The sequence below is a fragment of the Andrographis paniculata genome, unplaced genomic scaffold (assembly GCF_009805555.1).
Source record: "Andrographis paniculata isolate CXL003 unplaced genomic scaffold, ASM980555v1 Contig65END, whole genome shotgun sequence".
Lineage (NCBI taxonomy): Eukaryota > Viridiplantae > Streptophyta > Magnoliopsida > Lamiales > Acanthaceae > Andrographis > Andrographis paniculata.
This window is the reverse complement of record NW_026137601.1, coordinates 3,497,478-3,509,074: the sequence shown is the minus strand read 5'-3', so window position 1 is coordinate 3,509,074 and position 11,597 is coordinate 3,497,478. Positions and strand designations below refer to the sequence as shown.

General features: G+C 36.1%; 1 protein-coding gene across 2 annotated transcripts; it reads right to left on the bottom strand.

Moving 5' to 3' along the window:
- Nucleotides 1-6,299: 6,299 nt before the first annotated feature.
- On the bottom strand, nt 6,300-10,236 carry LOC127262453 (protein ZINC INDUCED FACILITATOR-LIKE 1-like). 2 transcript variants are annotated; one of them, XM_051291142.1, is made up of 17 exons: nt 9,994-10,236; nt 9,621-9,661; nt 9,451-9,511; nt 9,235-9,337; nt 9,042-9,144; nt 8,918-8,971; nt 8,769-8,831; nt 8,626-8,675; nt 8,451-8,526; nt 8,168-8,374; nt 7,901-7,988; nt 7,742-7,827; nt 7,552-7,659; nt 7,435-7,479; nt 7,190-7,278; nt 7,004-7,047; nt 6,300-6,550 (listed from the first exon to the last, which is right to left on the bottom strand). In XM_051291142.1, the coding sequence occupies exons 1-17, from the start codon at nt 10,154-10,156 to the stop codon at nt 6,456-6,458; spliced, it is 1,476 nt and encodes a 491-aa protein (XP_051147099.1). In that variant the 5' UTR covers nt 10,157-10,236; the 3' UTR covers nt 6,300-6,455. The 2 variants fall into 2 exon arrangements, with proteins under 2 accessions (XP_051147099.1, XP_051147100.1); XM_051291143.1 differs by having other exon boundaries at nt 10,019-10,164.
- Between the last annotated feature and the right edge of the window lie 1,361 nt (nt 10,237-11,597).

The following is an 11,597-nucleotide window of genomic DNA, read 5'->3' as shown; positions in this document are numbered from 1 at the left end:
AGGTAAGTGTCATAATTGTGAATAAAAATAAATCTAAAATAAAAGCAAGTGATTTTTAAGCTTGCATAACTTGTCAATCGGATTTAATATTCATTTAAGTCACATCAGTATAATCAACTTTGCTCATTCAGAGAAGATTCTTTTTGATACGGTAACCTTTGGTCTATAGACAACATAATTGTTTGATCGTTTCATTATATTTCGCAATCGATTAGAGTATAGCATTGTGTTTCTCATGATCTTATTTATTTTTCTCATTGTTGTATGAATGATAAATCCTCCTCTTTTCGCTTACATTATTTCTCAAACCATCTTTAAGGGGTTCTTACTTCAATGTCATCTCATATAAACTAAGTCGATATACAAAAGTTCGTTCACCTTACCGAGTATAGAATAATTGAAACGATGGGGGCATTAAACTTTTCAAGTCATTGAATGAGGTACTTAGTTTAACTAAATATTCAAATTATTGAATAAGGTAACTGAAAAATTACTAAATTCAACGCTTAAAAGTGATTGTACTATACTTTAAAAACATATTTAACACTTAGGTTCAACAATGTATTAAGAGAATTTAAAGCAAAAATACATGATTGCAGTTAGGATAGGTATACAATATTGAAAAGTTTAACATCTTATAAAATATTCCAAGTCTCATTGATCATTAACAAAAATATGTACAAGTCCGTCATTGCTTACACTCTTTCACTCATCATATTACATTGGGGGAGACTCTCGCTCGCTTAGGGGAGTCTTATTTTTACCTCAAATTAGAGTAAAGCCGCCCTGCCTTTGCCATGGTATTCAAGATCCGCTACATCGTTCTTCTTAGCTTAGCTTGGTCTCTCACTAGCTCCACATGTTGCCCAACTTGAGTTGCATTCTGGCGATTAACACTTTTTAGTCCTTCCAAAATCTAATTTTGGCCTTGTAGAATTTGGGCCTACCCTTACATGATCTGATTTTATGCTGCTCCCATGTTTGCAACTTTATGTTCCATGATGGCTATCATTTTTTCATAGAGGTGGTTTTGGATTGTATGTTAGTTGTTCTCACCTCCACTACGGCGGTCCTATCCTCATGATCAACTAACTTCTTGTTTAATTTCTCAACCAACCCTTTTGTTATTTCCTCATTGTAAAAAAATTGGGTGGTGAGTATATCTTCTAGATTATTCAATTTCTCATCCAAGAAATCTAGAGTCTCTTGAGTGGTAGAAGTGTTCGCATCAGCGGGATGAGGTGAATGTCCTTAAGCCTCACTTGGGATTGTTGCGGCTGGCTGTGGAGAAGACTCATTTGGCTCCGGCTCTAGTTCTAGAGTTGGCTTACGGTTGGTCATCAACTGCTTGGCTGCTTCGAGTTCCCTTGCTCCTGCTCCGATTTCACGGTTTGGAAGTAGGTCTTGATGTGCACTTGCAGCTGGGTCAATGGATTTCACCACTTAAGTAATCTAGCCAGAGTCTTCATTGTCTTCTCCTGCACGACTCCCTCGTTTTCTCATTTTCTATCTTTTGCATTTCAGCAAGCAAAAGAGCCTTTATCTTATTTCTTTCCCTTTACTCGTTATCCTCCTTCTCAAATAAGGCAAAAAAATCCAATTTTGTAAAAAGAGAAGTTAGAGTGGTTGTAGGTGTTGTCTCCATTGAAGTATGGGGGCTATATATAATTGGTTCTCCTTTGCTCACCCCCACAGTTGCATCCTTATTAGTGGAAGAAACTTGCATAATTGGCAGATTGGTTATCACTGCCTCAACCTTAGCAATTTTATCGGTAGTTTCAACATTAGCGGTGGCAGCGGGCTGCTCGTCAGTGTACTCCTTTAATATCTATCTTATTTAGCATATTTTCATGCAAAATTGGCTCTCACTCGTCCTTATGTTCAACAAAAGATGGCTCAATACCCCTTGCTAGATAAAGGGAGGAAGTTCAATGCTAGATTGGTTGGACCTCTTGGGTGATTGAGTTGTTTGGATTGGTATATAGGATTTTTGTTGAGCGGGGATGACTGATGGAGTCATTTCTTGCTGACTCTTGGGCTCTTGAATGGTGATATCCTTTCTTAGACAGGAAAGCAAGATCTCAACATCATCAATCTCCTTACCCTTACGTTTGTCCTTCTTTTTCCTTGTCGGCTCATTGGCTAGGCTTTTTGCCTTCTTTGTTTTAGCCTTTGTTCGTGGATTCTTTTAAGCCGTCTCAGGAGTGAGATCTTCCATAAATTTTGTTTTATTTCCCTTCTCTCCGGTCTTATTATTCCATTTAGCCACTTTATTTTCCTTGAGGCTCCTCTACTCTGTGAGCAATAAACTCTATAATGTTTCGCTCAACTTTCAGGGTTTCATTTAAGTTCTCTTCTTCTTCTGCTCTAGCCAGTCCAGGCTCAGGGGAGCGGACCAAGTCTTCCCCAACTATATTCAACTTTTTCTTGGGGGGTTGAGCCAATATTGTAGCCCCCTGCTCCTTATCAGCACCTTGACCCAATCAAATCCTTTCTTTTCTAAGCACATCTTATGAAATGAACATGGTTGCTATGTTGCATATCATGTGGCATTAATGGATGTTTACGAGATTATGGTGGTAGAGGTAGTGAATATTTAGTAAGACGTTGAGTGATAAAGTACAATACTTCCGGTTGAAAGAGAGTGATGATGAGTGATTGCACTAGGATTATATTTGTGTTTTATGTATATACTTCTTACTGAAGAATATGGCGTGAAAATGATTATAAAAAATTCTTGTCCCCTATTCGCTTTGCGTGAACAATGGTTCACTAGGTCTAGAGGCAATCGTGGAAAGACAAACTATATACTCAATTATCTCTCTAATGATTCATTCCTGAAATCATTTTTAAATGTCCTACAAGCCATTCTCTTCGAGACTCGTAATAACTATATTCAATTGAATGAGGAATTAGTTTACTCTCTACTTACTACTAATTATTCTAAGATGCTTAAGAGTCACTTTTATGATAGGGCCTAAATCGACCTAGTAGTGTGAAATCCTTACGGAACCTCATAACTATATTCAATTGGTTGAATTAAATTCAATTTTAATAGCAATTTATGTTATTCGCGTCGCAAAACAGTAGCTTTATACTAACGTCAACCATGAGTGATAGTAATATGAACCAAAAAAATATATTTTATTAACTAAGAATTGAAGTTTGCATTTACATTGTGAATTGAACATTGCAATTATTATATTAAAACTATAAATTTATCTAAGTGCATAAAGTAAATGAGATTGGTGGTGAGCATACGATCCTATCACCAGTGCTGACAGCCACCCGAACTAGACTTCTGGAGAAGTTCTTTATAGTTAGAGCTCTCCTAAACCGTTTGTATTTTTCTGAGAATTGATTTGCTACAAATGCGCTAGACTGAACCCCTATTCATAGGCACAAGGTAGAGCTTCTAGAAAGGATGGAAGTTCTATTTTTTCCAACTGGCACAATCTTCTCAAAAGTCCATTCCAACATATGCTAATTTCCACCGTCTGGATTCATTCTCAAGTGGATTATCATTCAAACTTTAGACTTAAACTTCAAGGTTCCTTTATTTTACAATGCCAACTGCTCTTTTAAGCGATCTGACAACACGAACAAGCTAACAATCTAACAGCCTCCAGAGACAATCACGTGACATTGTCAGACTACTTTTCCTATGAATCCATTTTTCCCTTTTAAATCTCCAGAATGCGACTGAAACACTTGAAATACGAAATATATCAAATAATACAAAAGAGGTTAAATACACATTTGCCAAGATATTTTGGATTAGTCAAGCACATATTCAATATAAAATCATGTCAAATGCTTATAAAAATAATCAACTAAACATGCTCGAAATCAGTGTTATCAATTCATATTATCGATCAACATGTTAAAGATCTGGTTCTCGGGTATACGAAGTTGGCATCTACTCACAACCCTCCGGAAATATTCTAAGAACTATTTGATAGGTTCCTCGTTCCTTTATTGTACATTTATGAGGTCTGAGATTGTTATCTATAGGAGAGGGCTATAAAAATGCTCGTGGAACACCCTCTCTAAGTCCGCCCATATATAAAATGAACCGGACGCAACAAGGTGTACCATGTGAAGGCCCAACCAGTTAATGGAAGTGAGAACTGAAGCGTGTACCAGTTGTTATTTCCGAACTCCTCTCCACAATGAGCTGTGAATTGGCTTATATGTTCTATTGTCGAGTGAGAGTCTTCCCTAGAGAAAAAAGTGTAAATTTTGGAATCTTGGAGTTCCTGGGCAGCGGGTGGTCCAATGCGCCTAGTCCGGAAAAGTCCTTTGATAATGGGGCCCCACGGGAAGTGGATTGGGTCACCATAGAGATGATAGACAACCTCTTAAATTACCTTAGTTTTAATGTGAAGGGCCAATTGTAGACAACCTTGGTGAACCGATCCTTGCATCGAGAATCATACTCGGTTCCCCTAGTCAGGCCCCCTCGGCTCTGGTACCGGCAACACCAAAAGATTCCCAAAATAAGTCGGAACTGCCCAAGATGGATATCCATGGACTTGACATGTCCCAAGAAATATAAGAGAATCCCCTTCATGATGGGTCCCTTGCCTTCCAAACAATGGTTATGCTGGTGGAGCTGTACTCCAGGTCACCTCTGAAACTGCAGGAATTGCCCCCCAAGGCATTCTTGGAGCCACTGCTCCCAAGGGCATTCCTAGAGCTGACGGTGTAGACCCATAGATCATTTCCGAAGTTGTTGGAATTGATCCCCAGATCATTTCTAGAGCTATCGGGGCTGATCCCCAGGATATTCCGGGGGCTGACATAACTGATCCACAAGTCATCCCCAGAGTTGGTGAGATGAGGGACGATCTTAGAGTTGCCGATAGTCATACACCTCATACGTTAGGAGCTTCTTACACCACAACTGCTCTTCCTTGGATATGAAATTCAGTAGTAGACATGTGCAGAATTATCCCATTGAATAATGAATTGAGATACAATTGTGACTTAGGCGGAATAGCTTCAGAGCTTCGCAACATCCGCACTGAGAGATTGAATCCAAGATGTTCGGAGCTAATCATCATTGATTTCCCCTTACGAGCTTTCTCTTCCATTATCCATGAGATTTTATTGCGGATGGTGACCTTTAGGATGTCCATAAGTATCAGGAAAGCTCCAACGCCAAATCATAGAGTGGTGCTTGAATCTCCCTTCAGATCTAGTTTTGGAAGATGCATTCCGGCAATGTAACTAGCCTATCATCTCATCCCAGCATTTTGGATGACTGATCATGCTTAGTCTGTCCAGCATAGGTTGCACGGTGTTTTTCTGCTGATTCATTTGTTTTTCGACATGAAGGAACTTTTGGAAAAAGTAACTTGCAATTGTGCAACTGTATGTTCATGCAAGACTCGTTGGAGTCCTACTAGGAGCGTCAATATGTTGTTGCTAAAAAAATGCGTCAATAGCCTACTGGGTTTGGGCATGATGGTATAAAAGAGAATTTTCTAGTTTCTTTAAGAAAATATTCAAGCTTGGTTTCGCAATGGATAGGTAGAAGACCAAATTTGTGATCAGACTTAGAATTGAATTAGGCAACGGAATTGAGTAAATAAATAAATTGGGTAAAAAGGCTGGAAATAAACTAGAGATTAAATAGATAAAATTGCAAAAATTTGAAGAATAAAATAAAAACTAAAGTGGTGGTGTGAGAGATAACCAGCCACTATCCGAAAATGCGCACTGGGTAAACCAAATCAGGCCCGACGGAAAAGTTACACTAGGCGAACCATGTGTGGTAGGTGACCTGAAGCGTCGAGGGTTTGAATTCATCACCTCACGGTCATGAGCCCAACCCCTACACCATCAGATCATCCCTTACGGGACTAAAAGGATAAAAGAAAACTCTTTTGTTGCCAAAATAATACTCTCTACGTCCGGAAAATATATGTAAATTTGTTTTAATGCGAAAGTTAAAATATAATAATATTCTAATGTTAAAATAAGTAGATAACAAGTAAACTAAAAGTATTATAAAAAATTTATTAAAAAAATAATAAAATAAATAAAAAAATTAGTGATAAATTATTATTATTATTTATTAAAGCAGAAATAATAAATTATGAATTAATAAAATTGTTCATTATATAAAGTAATTAATCATAAATTTAATGAATAATCAAAATAAATAGTGACATAATATTAACAATAAAATGAACTTTTTTTTCTCTCATAAAAAATTACACAAGTATTATTTGAATCAAATTTTGAATACCATAATACAAAATCAAAACATACACTCCACACAATACAGCGAATTTTGTTTTCTTTTTTTTTTTTTTAATATATATATAAAACATTATAATTATATTAATATTTGAACCGGGAGTGGCCAAGCACTTTGTTTCCAAGGTGCATTCCTAGGCAAAGAACAGCCTCCTCGTCCTCGAACATCTCATCATATATTGCTATCATCAATTCCGATAACGCTCCACTAAGAATGGTTTAAATGTCATCAAAACTCCGATGGCATTTATTACGTTCAGGGCAAAGAAAACCATCAGATCGCCTGCATTAAATCAAACAAGCGTTACACCAAATTGATTACATATGTACTATCGAAATATATTTGTTATTTCAAAAATCAATAATAGTACGCATTGTCAATTATTAGGCAAGATTGTCCGTAATTCACTTATAATTTCGAAATTCGAACGGTAATTTTTTATTTACTTTAAAAAAATATTGCATGAAATTCCGTCATACAAAAAAATATGGATAGAAAATTATTATGTGTGGTTTCATGCAGTGTTTTCGAAAGTATAAGGGAGTGTTATGCAATTTTTTAGAGTATAAAGAGATTTTATCCTAAATTTCGAAACCATTGGAGAATTACGAGAATTAGCTATGCATTTGTATTACATTAACATAAACTATATATTGTCAGAAACATTATGTGTTGTCTGGTACTGTCAGCACGATGCTCAATTGATCATAGTTACTCAAAGTACACATAATATACCTGGAAGAAAACTAGCATCTTGTCGAGTTTGCGCCCAAGAAAGCCTGCCCAAAGATGGACAATGTCAGCAGGACCACAAAATGTCAATAAAATTTCTCAGACTTATAACTTATTACACAACATCAATAGACTGTAAAGACATCATCGATCATAGATCATATCGCATCTAAGTAAGAAACGACTCACAGTGTCCCTCCGCTGGCAGGACCGATTGCCTGGGAAAGCGACATTAACGAAATCGCGATACCATTTGCAGCACCTCTCTGGTCTTGATCCTGACAATTAGTTTTGCAACATTTTATTTCGAATGCGAATTCACCATCGACCATGCATGTCAATTTAAACTCGAATGAAAGAAAGCAGAATCGTCGGACTTGGATGGACGTGATATTTTGTAAGAAAAACTATAAAAGATTTTCGTAAAGAATTACCACAGCTCTATTTTGCAAAATGACCAATCCTGTAAGAATGGAGAGCTGCAAGAAAGTGAGCAAACAAGGCATAGTAAGAAAACGTCGACAACAATGGCGAGGTTTTCGTGTGCATACCGAGAGAGTGTTCTTCAAGAGGGAGGCGCAGTTAATCGCGATGGAGAGCGCAATCCCGTCGAGCTTCGCTATGTAGTGATAGCTTGTTAATAGAAGAATCGAAATTATCTGCAGTGAGCATTCATTAACTTAAATAACCGTAACGTGCTTTAAAAAAACAGCTCCATATCAATATCGCATCTTCGCATACTCCGAAAATTCGACAGAGCACGATTGGGCCGAAGATCCTCTCGAAGGGTGGATACAATGAGCACTGAAACACTAACAATCCGATACCTGAAGTTTCGAGGAAGCACTCGTGTTACCGAGCGAATGATCATAAAATTGAATTGGATCGAATTGAACGTACCAGAGATGGAAAGAACCGATCCGACATCCTCAGTGGTATAACTTAAGCCCCCCAACTCTCGGGGGCTCTCCGCCCATAACGAAAAGATCTGTATTACAATTTTTGGGGAAAAATAATAAAATTGTCTTATTGATCGTCAAAATACAAAACAAAATATCTAAAATATAAATCTACTGAATCTAAAACTAAATATCTAAAATCTTTCGACAATGTTTTTGCACATTTAAAAAATCTTGGACAATAAATGGCGATAAAGATCATTCATACCTCGGTATAAGCCATCTCTTGAAGTGAGAAAACGCAATAAACAATGATGGACGACATGAGGGGCCAGTTTTTTAAAAGGCTTTTTTCTGAAGAGCTTTTCCTCTGCCACTCCTTGGTCTCATCCAAGCCTCCAAATGTGACTTCCAAAGTATCGTACGAGTTCTGCGCCGACACCTGATTTTTCGCCGGGTGCGTGTGCAAGGTTTCCTACACTCATTCAAATTTCAAACATTTTACACATGATGATTTTCTAACTGATCATTGGAGGGAAGCAAGAGCATACCGGAATCCACAAACAAGCGAAAGTGACGATAGCCGCGAAAACTGAAGTAATCAAGCAAGGAAGAAAGTAGGGAAATCTACAAAAGAACTTGTCTCGATAAAAAAAAAACAAAAAACGAAAAACCACAGTAGCTGCAGAGTGTGTAAACTAATCGTGGTAAAGAAGTAAGAAGCACCTCACAAATATCGAATCTGATGCGAACATTCCTGGATATTTCTCCGCAGGCTTCATTCCAACATTATCCGCAACAACGTTACAAATCATTTGGACAAACAAGTTTTAATCCTTATTACAATATATATATATATATATATATACCTGAGCAAGATAGCCTCCCAAAGCCGGTCCAATAACAAGCCCAGTGCCCCATGCTGTACTGGCCTGTGCAGTTTTCATGTTCAATGTTATGTTGCTAATCCTATCGCCTAGGATGTCGATGTATTACAAAGCATGTAATAACTTCTTACTGCGGATATTGCTAAAGCTTGGTACTCGTCCCGGACTAGTTCGCACCCATATGCCTGGTCGTGTAGCAAAGCTGTCAAAACATTTGGTATGTATGGCTAAAACAGCTGTCTTTTACGGACATACCTTGGCAGTTCCAAATACACCGTTCAAAGTTCCGAGGATAAACCTTGACACGATAGCCATCCAAAAGTTTACGCTAAGTCCAAACATAGTATTGAACACTATGCTGTAATAAAAGGCAAGAACAGAAACATCGTTAGATATGAAGTTGAGTGTTGTAAGAAGAAGAAAAACAAAAGAAGATTCAATCACTAACACTGAGCCACAGCCTATGATTAGTACAGGCTTCCGGCCATATCGATCTGCAACAGTTCCCCAAATGACGGATGTCAAAGCTCTTCCAAGCATGTAAGAAGACCCTTCAAAAATCGAAGTCCAAAGTTAAGAAAACACTAGAATGATCGAGACATTCATTAGCTAGCTAGCCTTGTCGACAAGATTGAGAAATTTCAATTCGAAGTTGTTGATCAACCTACAAAACCGGCATAATAACTAATGGCTTCTTCTCTGTCCGCAATGCCGAAATCCCTTATCTGTAGCCAGGAATCAATTTTATCACAATCGTACGCTGTTCTCAGCACACCCTCTGTTCTACTTCATGATTCACAGTATTGTAATAAAAAAAACTTCCTGACTACTTACCATGAAATAAACGAATGGGAAGAGAGACGTTATCGGCAGAGCTGCAATGAACAAGGATACAGCAGAGTAAGAAGAATATTCTAACCACGAATCGTGAAGCAATCGAACCAGATTCTGAGGACAAAACCACTGTTTCATTACCAAACAAAATGATACAAAATACAGCAAACTAGAAAAGAATCTGAAACTACAGATCAATTTTGCTACGTCCTCCAAAAGCCCTATCGAAATCCAACAGACAGGCATCACATTACCCCCAAAATAAAAAATAAAAAATAACACAATTCCCCTGCATGTCTGAAACCCTAGAAATGTTGCACTCTAGCTTCGACCGTTAAGAAATGGTGAAAATGAAATCAATCAATCAACTTACATGTGGAAAGAATAAGAACCCATACTAGGAAAATTTCCTTGATCGGGAGGCCTTTCTGGATGTCTTTACGCTGATCGACTTTGCATCCTGCGCAACCTTCCACGTAGTTATCGTTCTGCAGCAGGGTCGCCGCGTACTCTTGGCTGCAGTCGTCTTCCGCCATTTTCGGATGTTTTTGGAGTTTTCCCTCTTGCAACAACTCTGATTTATTATTGTTACCACAGAACCCACCTGCACTACAGTGCCTCCTTCATATATATATATATATATAACATTTCCATGGAACAAATTAACAAATGCACGACAAACAGATAGTTAGAATTTTCATTTTACAGCTGTAAAAATGCAGTTACTCTACACGCTAAAAATACATTCCTTTTTTAAAAAAAGCATATTCCTTCTATATTCTTTGTTGTATATTATTTTATATAAGTTTTAATATTTATAAATTACACTTTATATTTAATTTATTTTTACATTATAATTCAAATATATATATAATTTATATTTTATTTTAAAATTATATTTTTATATATAAAAAATAAATTATATATTATTTTTAAAAAAAGTAAAATTATATCACTTTTAAAGAAATAAAATTATAATTTATTTTTGAAAAAATAAAATTATATATTATTTTTCAAAAAAATATAATTACATATCAATTTTTAAAATATAATATTATATATCATCTTTTAAAAATATAAAATTATACAATATATTCAAAAAATAATAATAATAAAAATATACAAAAAAAAAAACCTACAAAAACTTTGCTCCAAAAATAGAATAACACTTAACAGGGGAGGGCGGACTTAGGGCTGGATTGGAGCCCCTCTCCCTAATTTTTGCAACCTTCTGCACTTTATTCAGTGAGTTGAAGTGACCTAATTCATAATCTATTCACCGGCCACAAATAACGCAGACATGCATCTGAAATAATACTACAAAAGAAAAAATTAAATAAATAACTATGAACTTTTTTTTATTGTGATTTACAATTGATTAGAAATAGTATTTGATTTGAAATTTTATTTAAATACTAATATATTAATATAATATTCTCTCATCCGTTCGTTCGTAAATTATACATTTGTTTTTTTGAATCGTTATATTTAATATTAAAAATATCTTTTTTTTTTTTGTAAAATTTAAATTAGAAAGCTCATTATTTTGTTGTCTGATATTCCTATAATGTTATTAATAGTTTTGGGGATGAGTGGCATAACCAAAAAATACGGGTGGCAAATTCATTTAATTGACATTATGATTTATCATTGGTATTTGAATAAGCAAGTATTTTAAATACTCGTAACAACTCATTTTGAAGAAACGTAGAGAAATATCAAAGATTTTCTTTGTGTGTTGGCATCTTTGCCTGCTATGTATCTTCTATAACGAGTTATCAACAATCTAGTTTTGAGAAGATAAGCTGTTTTTTTAAATTTTGTAGTCGGACCTATGTATTATTTATCATGTAAAATGGAGGTTGTCTTAAAATAGCTCCGTAAGTGAAAAATTTTCGCGCATTTAGTTCTCGATGCCTATGTGGCACCTTTTTGACATACATGATGATACATATTGGTCAGGTCAGCGCATGTCCA